This window comes from Thermothelomyces heterothallicus (assembly GCF_042370625.1).
Source record: "Thermothelomyces heterothallicus CBS 202.75 unplaced genomic scaffold P884_scaffold_18, whole genome shotgun sequence".
Taxonomy (NCBI): domain Eukaryota; kingdom Fungi; phylum Ascomycota; class Sordariomycetes; order Sordariales; family Chaetomiaceae; genus Thermothelomyces; species Thermothelomyces heterothallicus.
In genome coordinates, this window is record NW_027192579.1 from 506583 (window position 1) to 523218 (window position 16636).

Consider the following 16636-nt stretch of genomic DNA (forward strand, 5'->3'; position numbering starts at 1 on the left):
TTATTTAATATAATATACTAGCCTTATAGCATCTATAGATAAGCATATAATGTTTTATTTAACTACCTTAAGGGAAGAAAGAGGAGAAAGTAAGTACAGGTGCTAAAAGGGGTTCATTTTCCTAATATAGGGGGTATATATATACTCTGGTTAGGGCCTAGTTAGGTATTAGGTTAGAGCCTAACCAGGTCCTAAGCGCGTGCCCTACGAACGCCCTACAAACGTATATAGGTCCGGTCCGAAACCGGGTATAGCCCGTTATCGATTAGCCTAGGTAGAGCCTAGGCCTGTGATATACCCCCTCTCTTTTTCTAGTCAGATGCTTAGGTAGGTCTACCTAGTGTTACCGTGGTGACGGGTCTCATGTATACTAATGGTCTATACGTATGGTCTAGCTTTATTTAGGTCCTATATAGGTCCTAGTCTTTGTTTTGATGTTATATAGGTCCTAGTCATTGTTTAAGTCTGGAGTAGGGCCTAGTCTTTGTTCGGGTCCTATACGTGCCCTCCTAGACCTACCCTCTAAATGCCTATAAATTCCTTCTCTCTCTCCCTCCTCCTCTTACTTCTTCCCTCTTATAACCTAGATACCCCCCTCCTACTTCTATAGCGCCCCCTACCTCCTTATAACTATTCTATTATTAGTGCCTATATTATGCCTAAATTTTTTTTTTATTTAAAATGTTAATTATAATTAGTTTGCTTAGTAGTAATAGTAGTAGTTACTATCCTAGTAGTAATAAGAATAAAGATTATAGTATAAGTTTTCCCTTTTATTTTCCTAACTATAGTTATTATATATATATACTAGGTCCTTATTAATTACCTACTTTTAGCGTAAGAACTAGAATATTTCTCTTAGTAGGTTCGCTATCAAGGGTAACTCCTCTAATAAGGAGTTTAAACTATAGCCTAAGAAGTCGTAATATTACTTAAATTATATTTGCTATATTCTAAGTAATAATAATATTATATATATCCCTAGTTATAATATATCCTATATAATATACTATTCTACTTATAACCCTTATATATAGGACCTATAATTATAGGCAAATAATCTATATTTATATATAGGTATCTATAAGATTATATACTATTATAATAAGGGTATAGCCTTAGAGACCCCCCCCTAGCTAAAGACTATAACCTATAGTATATATAAGGTAGTCCTTATACCTATATTCTCTACCCTAGTACGTTCTTTTACTATAATTATAGAGGCCGTATAGGTTAACTATTCCCTAGCCTAGCTTGCCTTCTCCCCTGCCTAGGCCGTGCCTTCCTATCGCTATAGTAATAACCGCGCCCTAGTCACGCTCCCCTACACCCCTACCTACCGTAGTAATACCCTCCCTGCCGCCTCCGACCCTACCTCTACCCTATAAGCTATAGGGTAACTTATATATTACGCCATTATATAAAATGATAATATACTATACTAGATATAATATATAAATAAGAATATATCGACTTTAGTTAATACTAATACCGCCCTTATTACCTATATCTTAGGTATACCTTTGCCTATATCCTAGGCCTACTATACTACTACTACATGTCCTATACCCGTCCCTATCGACTTTAACTATACCTACGCCTATTGCTCTAGCTCCCCGGCCGAGTATATATCACGCCTAGTCTATAACTACGAGGAGCCCGCCCTCTAGGTTCCTAAAGATATAGTAGAGGAGGAGGAGGAGATTAAGTATTCGGAGGAGGATAAGGAGTAAGTATAAGACGTATTAGCTATATTTATTATTTTTTTTTATTTATATAATTAGTTTATTAGTATGTCTATAATGCGTTTGCTACTTGCCTATCCTAGGTTTGCCTACCTAAGTAATATAATTAAATTATTTGCTTTTATATTCCCTATCGCCTCCTCTTTATAATTAGCCTATTATTTAAATATATATCCCCCTATTCCTATTCGAAGGTATTAAGTGCTCTAGTATACGGTTCCTAAGTTAGGGTATCGTACCCCTTCTATTTTACTAGTATATCATAGCGCTTTCCTCTCCCCCTTACGTTCCTAGCTATAAGGATCGCTTCTACCTTATATTCTTCTTATAGTGATCCGTCCTATAAGAGTTCTAATACTAGGCTAGGGTAGGTATCTAATATATATTATAAGGGGAGTAGATTAGAAGTGGTATGCTTAACTAGATTAATATAGAAGGTAGGGTATAGGCCCTAGGGGATATCTAAAGTAATAGTTAGCAAAGTTAATACTACTATTACTCTATATTTAGCATTAACCTAATCGAGTTTCTAACTTAGGCGGTTAGTTTTAATATTATATAAGGATAACTATACTTTATCCCCTACTTGAAACCTTTTAACTAGGTATTAAGATCGATTAGCGTTTTCTTACTAATATTATTATATATATATGATAGTAGCTTAGGTCTACTCTATACCCTCTTTTAGGTAGTATAAGAAGTTAATAACTTTTCCTTATAGGGTTAAAGTAGGTATATCTAAGAGATTAGCAAACTAGATCAGGCTTATATTATAGCTATAGAGAAGGTAACTTACGCTTGTTCTAGTTACTATTAAGTCTTGGTTATTAATTATAAGCTAGTATATCGAAAGATATTCGGGCTAGTCATACTAAGTAAAGGAAACGATAATCCATAAGATAGTCTATACTTCCTAGTTAATATATTCTATACCTCCGTCTATCTATAGGTAATAGGCTGTCGATAGTAGCTATTCGATTCTAATAATCTTATAGAGAGAAGTCTAGAATTAGCTAAGCTAGTCTAAGCCGTAGTCGGTAATAATCTATATTAGGAACCTATAGAACCGTTATTATATATCTTAGAACCGAAGAGTATATACCTCGGCCCCTATCGAAGATATAGCCTCGAGCTAGATATATTTCGATAGTTGATCGGTAATTATTATAAGGTAATGGGGTAAGTTCTTATCTTGTATAGGGAGGTCGACTATAAAATTAATAGAAATCTGCTTCTAGAAGTAGTTAACGATAGGTAGGGGTTAGAGGAGTCTTTATTATAGTTATCGTAATACCTTAGCCCTTTAATATATATAATAATTCCTTATAAACCACTTTACATCGGAGGATATAAGATCCTAATAATAGTCCTATTAGAGTATTTTAAATAACCTATTCCTCTCTAAGTAGCCTGATATAAGAGAGTTATAAACTCGTTAGAGGATAGTAATAGTAAGTAGTTCCTATATAAGGAGCTAAAGTCTCCTTTAAAACTAAAGAGTACCTTATATACTTAAGGAATAGTCTATAATCTAGGTTTATACTATATTTACCTCCTTAGGAAACTTCTAGGCTCTATCTTAGATAGCCTAGAGTTAGTATATATAGTATTTATCCTTAAGGACTCCCTTGTCTTAGAGGGATATAAGCGAACTATCTATAAAAATGCTACTCCCCTTAGGTAGGTCAGACGCTTTTAATAACTCTAAGGTAATAGAGGTATCTAGTTAGATGGTAAGAAGGAGTTATATAATATACTATATATCTTTAGGGAAATCTTATTTACGATAGGATAGGGCATCTAGATAGGATATCTATAATCTAGGGTAGTAATAGAGCTCGAAGTTAAAGTAAGAGAGTATCTTAGCTTATTAGGCTTATCATTTATTAATTAGGTAGGGCTAGGTAAAATACTTAAGATTCTTATAATTAGTTAGGATTTAGAAAGGGGTTATAATACTATAAAGTTCTACTAACTAGGCCTTTAAATAAGAGATAATTATAAGTAATTCCTTATTATAGATTATATAATTTCTTTTGGCTAGGGTTAATTTTATAGAATAATAGGTTATAAAATATAAAACCCTATCTTCTCCCTGCTAGGAAAGACATCTACTAAGGGTAGTTCCGGAATAGTCTACCTTAAGAACTATCTCCCTCTTAGGGTCCTATTATACTAGGATTAGCTCTAAGATAAAGGCTATCTTAAGGGCTTCGAAAGTATCCTACTCCTCCCTCCCCTACCGAAACGGGGTATTCTTATAGGTTAACTATATTAAGGGTATAGTTATCTCGGAGAAGTTAGAGATAAAGTTGTAGTAAAAATTAGCAAATCCTAAGAAACTCTATACTCCCTAAACTTTCTATAGTGCCTCCTATTTATAGATAGTAACAAGCTTCTTAGGGTTAGGACAGACTTAGGTACTAGCCTTAATAATATAGCTAAGGTATTTAACTTCTTTTATAGCGAATATATACTTTTTAAGGTTAAGAGTTAACCTTACTACCTATAGTCTCTAGAGAACTTCCTTAACTCATTTTATATAGTCCTTTCTACTACCTATTATATATATTAAGATATTATTAAGGTATACTATTATAAAGTCTCTAAGTATTAGGCTAAGAGTATTATTAATATATTACTAGAAAGTTATAGGTATATCTACTAATCTAAAGGGATAGACTAGCCACTTAAAGAGTCTAAACTAGGTTTAAAATACTATTAAATACTTATCTTCCTTTATAATCTAGATATAATAGAAGGCTACCTTAATATCTAGCTTTATAAACTACTAAGCCCTAGCTAAGGAGTAGAGAGTCTCCTTAATTAATAGGAGTATATATCGATCCTACTTTATAATCTTATTTAGGGCTTGGTAGTCTATATAGAATCTCTATCCCCTATCTGCCTTCTTTACTAAGAGGATAGGAGTAGCGGCCGAAGAGGAACTCGTTCGAATCTATCCCTTATCTAGCAGATTAACGACCTATTTCTAGACCTCTAATAGATAATCTTATAGTATATTATAAAGGGGTGCCTAGGGGAGTTTAAGAATCTTCCTATTAGGACCCTTTTTTAACTTAATATAGTAGTTAGTAGTACTATAGTATAGGGGTAATCTACTAGCCTTCTCCTTATCAAAGAGGTTAATAAAGTTATAAAGCTCCTCTAATAGAGTTACCTTTAGTTCTAAGCGGTTACTCCCTCTTTCTATTATACCCCTGTCGAGTTTACGCCTCGATTCTAAGATAGTTATTATTTCCTAAATACTTATAACTAGGAAAGTATTAGAGGTCTTCCTTTTCTATACTCTCTAGACTAGGCCTATAAAAATTATACCTATAATTTAGGAGATTCCTATCCTTTTAATCTATAAGGAGACTTCCTAGATAAATAGTCTTAGTTATACCCTAATCTCTAGAATACTAGTACTTATATCTAGTTTAACCTCTTAATATTCTATCTATAGAAGGCCTAATATAATATCCTATACTAGTCTAGGAACTATATAGAATATAACCTAACTCTTTTATCTATCGATATCTATTATAATATAGACTATTTAGGTAATCTTCTAGTTAGGATATACCCCTATTATAATACTAAGGGTATAAGGGGTTAGTAAATTAATTTACTCGAGTCTAAGCTTCTAATATATCCTTTTATTAATAATACTATAGCTAGAACATCTACTATCTATTTAAGTATTTACGAAGCTAGTAGAGTTAAGGAAGACTAGAATAAGAAAAGGGGGTCTATCTATTCTCCTACTAATCTTTATAAACTCGCTTTCCTAATAGTTATAATCTTCTAGCCCCCTTATAAGACTTTACTTAGGGGCTATTCTTTTCTTTACTCCCTATCTTCCTTATTAGACTAGTTATTATCTTCTCTCTCTTCCTTAGCCTCTAGGGTATAAATATTAGCCCTTGGCTAGTTCTACTATACCAGTCTTCTAGTAGAGGTATATTTATATTTTGTAATAAAGTAACCCTTCTATCTATACTAGATATACGTCCTAGCTATCTATTATACTATATATACCTCCTAGCTAACCTATTTTACTTATAGGATATCTCTCTTATACTCCCCTAGTTAGTCTTTATTAGGACCCTTCTTTTATAGGTTAGTTTATACCAAGTTAATATTAGTTATTAGTATATCCCTATCTATATCCCTCTCTCTTTATAGCTTAGATATTATCTATTACCTTTATATCCACTAATATCTATTACCTAGGTAGAGGGCCTTAAGGTCTATTATAATCTTATAATATCTCTCTACTACTATTATATAGTTATCCTAAGGGATTCTATAACTAATGGCTATATACTTAAGTCTTAAAGAGAGGTATTACTATAGTTTAATTAGGTATATCTTATTATTCTAAAGGAGACTATCTACCTTTAAGAGTTTTACCTTAAACTAAATAATAAAAGTAAAGAATAGTTTATTATCTCTCTATTATAGAAACTTAAGCTCTAATAAGGTAATTATCTTCTTATAGGGGTTAGAAAAGACACTCTTAAGGTATTAAAGAAACTAAGCTAGGTTATACCTAGTCTTTAGGCCTATAGATTTATAATATACTATAACCCGAGTCTAAACCTATTATATTAGGTTTCCTTAGATAAAAACCTATTAATTATAGTTAGAACTAATAAAGTCCTTATCTACTATAAGGATATATTCTATTATACTCTTCTAGGCTATAAAAAATTCCTTCTTACTATTAAAAGGTTCTCTAGTTAGGAGGCGCTTCCTTTAAGGCTACTATCTCTCTAGAGATATGCCAACCGAGTTAGGGGTAGATATAGGTTAAGTCTAGGACGCCTAAAGGGAGTCAATTATAGCGTTCTACTATACTACCGCCACTTAGAAGGAGTAGACGAGTTCTTATAACTCTACCAAGCCTAAGGGTACCTATATTCTAGATTCTACTATAACTATGTCATTAGTTATTTATTTAGGAGGGTTACTATCAAAGGAAGGTAGTTAAAATATAATATATTAGCCTTATAGCATCTATAGATAAGCGTATAATGTTTTATTTAACTACCTTAAGGGAAGAAAGAGGAGAAAGTAAGTATAGGTGCTAAAAGGGGTTTATTTTCCTAATATAGGGGGTATATATATGCTCCGGTTAGGGCCTGGTTAGGTGTTAGGTTGGAGCCTAACCGGGTCCTAAGCGCGTGCCCCACGAACGCCCTACAAACGTATATAGGTCTGGTCTGAAACTAGGTATAGCCTGTTATCGATTAGCCTGGGTGGAGCCTGGGCCTGTGACATTTAGTGTTTAATAGTCTATATAGAATCTCTATCTCCTATCTCCCTTCTATATTAAGAGGATAAGAGCAATAGCTAATATAGAACTAGCTTAAATATATCCCTTATTTAATAATTAATAACCTATTTATAGACCGCTAATAGAAAATCTTATAATATATAAAGGGGCCCCTAAGGGAGTTTAGAGGTCTTCTTATTAGGGCTCTCTTTTATATTAAGATAGTAGTTAGCTATATTATAATATAAAGGTAATCTATTAGCTTTTTCTTTATTAAAGAGGTTAGTAAAGTTATATAATTTATCTAATAGGGTTACCTTTAGTTTTAAGTAGCTACTTCCCTTTTCTATTATTCCCTTATTAACTTAATATCTTAATTCTAGGATAGTTATTATCTCCTAAATACTTATCATTAGGAAAATATTAGAAGTTTTTTATACTCTCTATACTATACCTATAAGATTATATCTATAATTTAAGAGATTCTTATCTATCTTAGCTATAAGGAGATTTTATAAATAAGTAATCCTAGTTATACTCTAATCTTAAGGATATTAGTATTTATATCTAATATAACTTGCTAATACTTTATCTATAGAAGATTAAGTATAATATCTTAAATAAATCCTAAGACTATATAATATATTACTTAACTCTCCTATCTATTAATATCCATTATTATATAGGCTATCTAAATAATTACCTAATCTAATTATATCTTTATAATTATCCTCAAGATATATATTATAGGTAGGCTAATTTACTTAATTATAAGTTTTTAATATATCTTTTTATTAATAATACCATAGTTAGAATATCTATTATCTATTTAGGTATTTATAAAGCTAATAAAGTTAAGGAAGATAGGGATAAGGAAATGAGGCCTATCTATTCTCTAATTAATCTCTATAAACTTGTCCTCTAGGTAGTTATAATCTTCTAACCCTTTTGTAAGACTTTACTTAAGGGTTACTCTTTTCCCTACTCCTTATCTTTATTATTAGATAGATTATTACCCTCCTTCTATTCTTTAGCTTCTAGGGTATTAATATTAGCCTTTAGTTATTCTTATTATATTAATCTTCTAACAAAGGTAAAATTATATTAAGCTATAAAGTAGCATTTCTATTTATATTAAATATATACCTTAGTAGCTTATTATATTATATATACTTCCTAATTAACCTATTTTACCTATAAGGTATTTCCTTTATACCCCTTTATCTTAACCTTATTAGGACCTTTTCTCTATAGGTTAATCTATATTATATTAATTCTAATTATTAATATATCTCAAATATTTTATTTAACTACCTTAAGGGAAGATAGAGGAGAAAGTAAGTATAGGGGTTAAAAGGGAGTTTTACTTCTTATATAGGGGGTATATATATTCTCTAGTTATAGACTATTTAGGTGCTAGAACTAGGTCCTAAGTATATGCCCTATAAACGCCCTATAAACGTATATAGGTCTAGTTCGAAACTAGGTATAGCCTGTTATCGATTAGCCTAGGTAGAGCCTAGGACTATAATAATATATAGACATTTATATCCTAGCCTTATAACCTATTATAATTAAAATAAAAAACTAGCTCCTATTAGAGAACTATAATTAGTATAATAGGCTCTAAGGGCGTCTAAGCTAAGCTATATATAGTGATTATAGGATTTTAGATATAGTATTATAGTACCTTATTAACTGTTCTCCGTTCTAGTCTTCTAGGTCAGGGTTAGGGTAGGATTCCACTTGCTGTCCTAGATAATGCCTAGGTGCTCCGAATAATGAATATGCTGTGCTCACAAGATGATCATTGCCCGTGTCGTCATGCTCCATCGATGCTCGCTCTAACTCGTTTTAGCGAATGCAGCCAAGACATGATGTGCCTGTTGGGCGTTCTAATGACCCAGCCACCAGCCCCAACCCCTTCTTAACAGCGGTCATGCGGAGATCGGTCAGCTGCCCTGCTTCGAGGCAGCGAAGAACCTGGAAAAAACATAGTATTAAAACACGGTGACCCCGAGGCCCATAATCTCTAGCAGGGGACTATAACAAGTATTGTTTTTAAGTCCCGCAGCTCGAGCATCCTCTCAGATACCGAAACCATAGCCTTGTGCGCCATGCGCTAGCATACTCCAGCCCGTTCAGGAGCGAAGTCTAATAATCTTGACGATGTCTTTCACGTCCCAACGATCCTCGTCATATCTTCTTGAGGAGCAGACGCGGAAAAAAGGAAAGTTCAGCGCCACCGAGTCGTCTTTAGCTAGCGTATCAACAAACCAAGCACGGGCGTCTCGCAAGGAGCACAAACTCACCCATCTGCTCTCATGTCTGGGATCCAGTAACCCCCTTCCTGCGCCCATCGCGGCTGACGATGTGGTGTGGCTCATGGACAATGTCGCGTTCTGGGACCGCGGGGGACACTGGGAGGCTGAGTTCGTGGCCGCAGTGTTCGACCAGCAGGCGTCGGCCAAGGTGGTGGACATTGTGGGCGACATTGCCGGCAAGGTCGGCCTGGCAAGGGGAGGTGACGAGGAGAGGACGATGGAGCGCCGCATCTCCCCGTTCGTCATGGAGATCCTCCAGGGCAGGCAGATCAAGGTGAGGTTCAACGGCCCGACCCTGCTGAAGCTCGGCCCGGGCGGTAGAAATGGCATCAGCAGCGACATCAGGAGGGTTCCGGAGCCGTCCACCGGGCCTGTTGCCAAGTCGACGGCGGACGTGCCCTCGGGGGTAACCGGGGTACTCGAGATGAAGACGGTATATGCGGAACCTGAGGGGTGGGCAGTAATCTCAGGTATGACAATCTCAGGCTCTCGGGCCCGCGCGCTCTGTAGCTGACAGGCATGGCCTGCTCCAGACATTGACGACACAATCAAAATCACGCAGACGAGCGACCCGGTCGGGATTCTTAGGTCAACTTTTGTGGTGAGCCTCTGCTGTCCCGGGGATTGGGGAACCCGAGCGGCGAACTCGCCATCCTGCTAATCAACTAACCGTCCCAAGTCAAAACCGACGCCTGTCCCTGGTATGCCGGAGCTCTACTCGAGTATCAACCGGCTTCTGGCCCCCTCGGCGCTCTTTTTTTATCTGTCGGCATCCCCATACAACCTATACCCGTTCCTTCGTGGCTTCCGAGACACTTACTACCCGCATGGGCAACTGATCCTCCGGGACTCGAATTGGATGACCATATCCGGGCTCCTATCCAGCCTGACGTTGGGGACCGAGAAGTACAAGATCGATAGGATCAAGAAGATACAGCGCTGGCTGCCGCGCCGCAAGGTGATTTGCATTGGAGATTCGACCCAGAGCGACCCCGAGGCATACGGTAAGTCAGGCTTCATTTCGTAGGACACGAGCCTGTCCCGGCTGACCAACATACCAAACCCCAGGCGAAGCTTGCAGGGCATTTCCACAGTGGATCAAGTTGGTCCTGATACGAAAGGTGACCGACGTGGCCGCTGTTGGCATCAGAGAGAAGAACGAGCCGGAGCGGTTTGAGAGGGCCTTTGATGGGGTACCTAGGTGAGTATGCACCTGAGAACAGCGTTGACAACGGATTCTTTTGAATAGCATCACTCCGAACTGACATACGACACAGGAGACTGTGGCATGTATTCGAGGACCCAGAAGAGTGTTGGGACTTGATCCAGCAAACCGTGGCAAAGTACTAAGATGGCGGCAACAGTGTTTTTTTTTTTTTTTTTTTTTTTTTGCGGGGAATCTTTTTGACGGCACCCTAGGTGTTGGGGAGGTAGGCGTATTTAGCTAACACTAAGGGGGGTTTAAGGAAGGGGGGGGTTTGTATAGCTATAGTCTTGTATTTGAATCCGGGGAGTTTCTGAGTTGACATGAAGCATGCGGATGTATTGCGGCTAGGCGTTATGAGGCTGTTCGGGAGAATTGGGCCAGACACGAGACGAGCTGGAGATGAATAGTTACCTAGTTAGCGTCGACAGGAAGACCGGAGTGTGAGTATGGTGTATTATTATTAATCTCCGTGAGGGCTTGCTCATGATCTTCTTTGATTTGGTATGAAGATGTTGTTGCAGTGTTGGCCCAACAAAGCAGTTCACCAGTGCTAAAATCCACTGCCCTTTGAACCCCAGACGCCTGAGGTACTCAACTGGGGGTCAATATTCCTCGACGGTGGTCTGACACATGAAGATCTTGAAGCCTCCCACTGAGTTTATCCAATTCAACATGTCGAGCTTGGCCAACCAACCTCGAGCAGAGCAACCAGGAGCATTATTCATTAGGCAATCTCAGACTTGGCACCCCCATTAATTAATACTCCAAGCGGCATTGATTGCTGCGCGGAGCTCGGGTGGGCGATGTCCCCGAGGGTTGCCCCAAGGCGGCTCCAGACACCTGCTAGCTGCAGACGACGCCCAGATTCTCCTGCGGGGCTTATTGCCCATCTGACAGACAGAGTCGATTTACCTCTGTAACATTTGTTGATTTATGGTTTGGCGCTTCTTCCACTATTTAACCCTTGTGTGTCGATGTACAAGCCACCTGGCGAGTGGAAGAGCAAAATCATGGGATGTAGTTGCTGACTTAGCACACCCGACTCATCACTTGCCCCGATGTTTTGCCGGACACGATCCTATTTACGTTCCTAGACCGTCGCTATCTCTATACCTTGCTTATACCTACCGCTCGTTTATAAAATACGTTAGTTAAAGAAAGTAAAGGAAACGGAAAAGAAAAAGGGGATTAGGGTTTATAATAGTAGAATCATGATGTGGCTAGGTTCCGGTCCAAAGAGACTACTCCTCGTTCCATCTGCTCTCAGGGCAATTACCCACAAGCGTCTTCGGATTCGGATGGTATCAACCTCCTGTTCTTGCCAATTCGGGAAACCCCCTAAGGAGTTCAGCTATAGACCGTTTGATCCTTCCTCTGTACTTATCGATGAATGCCCTCGTTCTCTCCGCGACAAAGAAAGCTTAGTTAGTGAGCACCTTCTCTTTCCACCAAATGAGGCTCGTCAGATGGCCATTCTTGTTTCCGTTTTTGGGACGTGCCTGCGTTAAACATTAGGCATCGACCTGACCTAAGCTTGGAGGAAGTGCGGACAGCAATACGGCCCCTTCCCAATGGGCAGAGCCAGTTTTGGCCGCTGTTGCAGATAAACCTCTGTCGAATGTGTGTCACTTCTCTGTTCTCTTTATTTTCTCTGCGAACGACAAAATGACTTCTAGTAAGTCTGCTATTTCCTCCACCCTTTGAACAGCCTGACTATTCTTTCACTGTTCTCTCGCCACTCGCCGTCCAAGGTGTCACTTCTCTGTTCTCTTTATTTTCTCTGCGAACGACAAAATGACTTCTAGTAAGTCTGCTATTTCCTCCACCCTTTGAACAGCCTGACTATTCTTTCACTGTTCTCTCGCCACTCGCCGTCCAAGGACGCCGTGTTCGCTTCGTTGCTACCAGCCCTGACAGCTCCAGTCTTCGTTTGATGACTGCGGATGGCGGCCTGCGGAGCACCGCCCACCACCCTCGAGCACTAGAGCTCTGAATCCTGCTTATGGTCTTGTCCCACAACTCCCCAACCCCCTTTTGAAGCACCACTGAAAGTTCCAACGTTCCCCGGTCTCGCAGGGGACAGAGCAAGTCCCGTTCTGGCCTCCATCTCAACACGCGTACCGGAGGAGGACCCTCGGGGCACTTACCAGTGTCTCACGGCACTTGACTCCACGCTTAAGGCTTCACAGCTCGTGAGGGCACTACACACCCTAGGCGTGACACCCGCATCCCTGTACCGCCTTCGTGCGATCTTGCCCGCCACCAAAATCGCCCTTGGCTGCTCCATTCGCCCCCCCTTCCTCGCTGTCCCGTTGATTTCCTCATCAGTGTCGTTGACGTTTTGTCGTCGCAAGATGGACGGAAACCTGGAGGTGCTCAAGTTCCAAGTTGGAAGTTATTGATCAGTCCTCGCCCCACTCACCATGTACTACTTTTCGCGTTCCCCGTTTTTAATACTGCCCCGTGATTGGCATGGGAGCAAGATGCTGGCTAACCTGTTGCTTCAATAGCTACACTTCTCATTGGCCTCGCGGCCAACACGATCACGATGGTGGGGTGGGGCTACGGCCTGCCCCTGGCGGCAGGGGCGTACGCGGTTGTTGCGTGGGTGGCCAAGCTGGTGCGCCTGCTGTGGCGGCAGCTGCCGCAAGTGCCGGAGTCGCGGCGGCAGCAGCTGCAGAATTCGGTGGTGTGGCGGAAGGTGGGGAACGCGGGGGGGGCGTTGGGTGGGCTGGTGGGCGGTTTGTGCCCTGCCCCGGGCGAGGTGCGTACGCACCTCGCCCGGGGCATTGATGGGGTGTTGAGCGTAGCGGAGCTGGCGGCCGAGGAGGTGACGCAGACGGGGAAGGAGTGGAAGCGGGCTGTGTCCGGGGCTCGGGATCGCGTGAGCGTCTGGGGCGACCTGGAGGCGACGCTGCGGGCGTGTGAGGCCGAGGAGGCGGCACCGGCGGCGGCGGCGGCGGTATCGGCTGCGGCTGGGGGGGGCCGGGAGGCCGAGGAGGCGGCACCGGCGGCGGCGGCGGCGGAGGACTGGGCGGGGATGCAGGCCAGATGGGCGGTGGCGGCGGAGGTGGCGGCGGAGGTAGCGGCGGAGGAGGCCGAGTGGGCGGCGGTGGCAGACGCCAGGGAGGCCGGGTGGGCGGCGGAGGAGGCCGAGTGGGCGGCGGTGGCAGACGCCAGGGAGGCCGGGTGGGCGGCGGTGGAGTGAGTTGAAATATCTTTATCCCCTTGCAATGTTTTCCCCCCCTTGCTTTTTTGCCTTTGAATGAATGTTCTTATCCCATCCGAGCCTCTCACGTCACCGTCGTGGATGGGTGTTCCTCATCGGATTTAGTCACCGATGAGCTAAGAAGAGGCATGCCCAGCACCTTCCGAGGGCAAAGGTATGCTCGACCCAAACCCTTCTACTACACAGGTGGCGTTGACTGACACCAACCCAACTGCAACATCTTAGATCCTCACTGGTTGCTGTCTGCTCCAGTCACTTGGCGTTGCGCTGCTCCCATCTCGACCAGAATTCGCAAGACCAAAAAGCCATTCCACTTCTCTCATGCCGCTCTCAGACCGACCATCGGCGCCGAATCCGAACACAGTATCGCCATCTAATGCCAAAAGCCAATCCTGCGGCTGGCAATCACACACAACTTGAGAAACGGGGATCTCTCTCTCTTCTTCTCCCTTCCCCCACCAGAGGTTGCCGGCGCCTCTTCATTCACCATCCCAATGCCCGACCTGTTCTGCGCTTCTCCCACCGCTGTGAGCTCCGTTGCCCTGACTTCGACTCTGAATCGCAATTGAGACAATTCAAGCAACGCCTGTGATCCTTGGCATCATGCCTCTTAACAGGGGCGGCCCCCCGCCATCTGCTGATGGTGGGAGGAAGTATTGGGGAGGATAGTGTTGTCGTCCACCGCCGCAGCTGCCGCCATTTTAGTTCATTACACTCTTATGTACATCTAGCCAATGCAAGGATTTTTTACCAGCACAGCTGGGATCAAGATCTCCCTCCCCTCTGCTTTCCCATCGCAGACCTTCGAGAAGTTTCAGGTCCTCGTGACCTTTCTCTCTGTCCTCAGGCCCTTGTTGGGACGGGACCTGGCCGAACAATCTCCGCCACATTGGTGGCTTGGGCATCTTGGGAGGCGCGAGCTGGCAAGGGACCTGGCCGAACAATCTCCGCCACATTGGTGGCTTGGGCATCTTGGGAGGCGCGAGCTGGCAACCGTACTTGGCCGCAAGATCTTGTGCGATCAAGAGCATCTGTCCCCGAAGCTTTCGGTCTCGAACAAATCTCGGAATGAGGAGGTGGACATCAAGCGATAGCTTGCGTTCCAGTCGATCTGTTCCCCTGGTAGGGACCTCGGCGATCATCTCCTGTAGGACCCCCGTGTATCCTGTCCACCCTTCCTTGCGGTCCTCGGCGTCAACCGGCTTTCGATGAAGGCAGTAGTAGTAGATCATGGTAGCAACGTCCCATACTGGCAATCTTAGCCCAATATAATGTGCCCAGTCCCTCGTGGCTTCGGCAATGAGGCCCCATGACTTGTCGTTTGGGAGACCTTGTCGCCATCTCCAAACCCGCGCGATTCCCACAAGAAAGTCAGAGAAAATTTCGAACTCAGACCATGCGTGAAGAAACCAAGTGCTTGGGAGAAGCATTGGTCCGCATATTGACCCGCAGATTGGACGAGCCGGAAACCCATAGTCGATAACGAGCATGTGCTCAAACAGGCGCCGAAGCTGCAACGTGTACTGAGGCAAGTACACGGACGGAAGTTCCAACGCGTACCCGGGCTCGAACGGCCCCATCACGGCTTGAGGGTGCACAGTGCCGGTGCCCGCCGGCGTTGGCACAAGCTCCTCGGCCCGAGGCTGGCCACTCGTCCATTCCATTGCGTATATTATGGCGCCGACGGCTTCAAAGACCGTGTGCATCGGAACCGGCAGATCTTGTTTGGCTCGGCCGCGCCGCCGCGACTCGAGGAGAGTGTCGGCTGACTGCTCTCCGCAGGCACGGATGGTGGCATGCATCTTTCTCGCTACCCGGTCCAGGGTCTGGCGCGCGCGGCAGTCCTTCAAAATCCCCACCTCTTCTTCCTTGTCGGACACGACTGGGCGCATGGTCGGTTGAGTTGGCTTCCATAGTAACGACGTGTTGAATGGGAAACACATGAAATGCTTGAGCCGCTGGAGGTCGGCATCGGTGGGGTTGACATCGTGAGAACCCGCCTTTTCTGCCAGCACGAGCTTGCGGCGCGGCGCGGCGGCGGCGGCGGCGGCGGATGTGGCCCTCGAGTCCTCGGCGAGGGCAAAGGTGAGGTGGGCGCCGCAATTGGGGCAATTTAGAGACATGGTTGGCAATAATCTCGGCCTTTCCGCGTTTGTTTGACGAGCGAGGGCGTGGAAGAGATGAGAAGGCGGAAGCGCAACTTAGTCTTGCGAAGGACTTAGGGGAGGGAGAGGGACGCCGAAGAGAGGTGGATTGGGACTTGACGGAGACTGAGGTATCGAAGTACTAGGTAATTAGATAGTAATTACTGTAGCTGGTCTTCAATTCAGACGAAGTCGGGGCATGTACTCTCCCGGGCCGGTCATGACATGATCAAGCATCATAAACGGTTATAATATGACGTGGCGTCCAGGAGGGGCTTAGTTCTGGAGATAAAAATTAGCGGAGACCTGTAGGACGAGACGTATGTATGTACGATTACCCATCTTCTGTTGGTTCCGGCGTTGAGGTAATGCAAAGTGCGATGCCAGTGGGGTTGCTCCAGACACAATTGCGTCAGTTGGGCTGGGTGCCGTTCTGTCTGCAAAAGGCGGAGGGAGGGGCGGCCCGAGGAGGCTTGCAGCCGCCGGAACGTTGGGACGATCTGGCACCCATCGCTTAGGTAACCAATCAGGCAGCGCAATTGGAAGGCGCAATGACTGGGCATTAGGAGCACTTGTTATTATCCAATCTGTAATTTAGAACCATTTTGGCCGCGTTCCAGATCATGATTGTGATGGTAAAGGCTTTTGGTGTGCCTTCTTTTTTTTTTTTTTTTTTTTTTGTTGTTAGCAGGGAGCCAGGTAA

The 16636-nt window shown here is 43.0% G+C and overlaps 3 protein-coding genes across 3 annotated transcripts; 2 read left to right on the forward strand and 1 right to left on the reverse strand.

The window, feature by feature from the left end:
- Positions 1-9086: 9086 nt before the first annotated feature.
- P884DRAFT_246879 (uncharacterized protein) lies at positions 9087-10558 on the forward strand (the record flags this gene model as incomplete). The annotated part of the gene is made up of 4 exons (XM_069440476.1): positions 9087-9823; positions 9887-9954; positions 10033-10357; positions 10422-10558. The coding sequence occupies exons 1-4, from the start codon at positions 9199-9201 to the stop codon at positions 10556-10558; spliced, it is 1155 nt and encodes a 384-aa protein (XP_069296054.1). The 5' UTR covers positions 9087-9198.
- Positions 10559-13108: 2550 nt separating this feature from the next.
- P884DRAFT_301275 (uncharacterized protein) lies at positions 13109-13768 on the forward strand (the record flags this gene model as incomplete). The annotated part of the gene is made up of 1 exon (XM_069444844.1): positions 13109-13768. The coding sequence occupies one exon, from the start codon at positions 13109-13111 to the stop codon at positions 13766-13768; it is 660 nt and encodes a 219-aa protein (XP_069296055.1).
- Positions 13769-14399: 631 nt separating this feature from the next.
- P884DRAFT_293370 (uncharacterized protein) lies at positions 14400-16380 on the reverse strand (the record flags this gene model as incomplete). Its single annotated transcript, XM_069444221.1, has 3 exons — positions 16272-16380; positions 14592-16215; positions 14400-14479 (listed from the first exon to the last, which is right to left on the reverse strand). Exons 2-3 carry the CDS (start codon positions 15910-15912, stop codon positions 14400-14402), a joined length of 1401 nt encoding a protein of 466 aa, XP_069296056.1. The 5' UTR covers positions 15913-16215; positions 16272-16380.
- Positions 16381-16636: the final 256 nt, after the last annotated feature.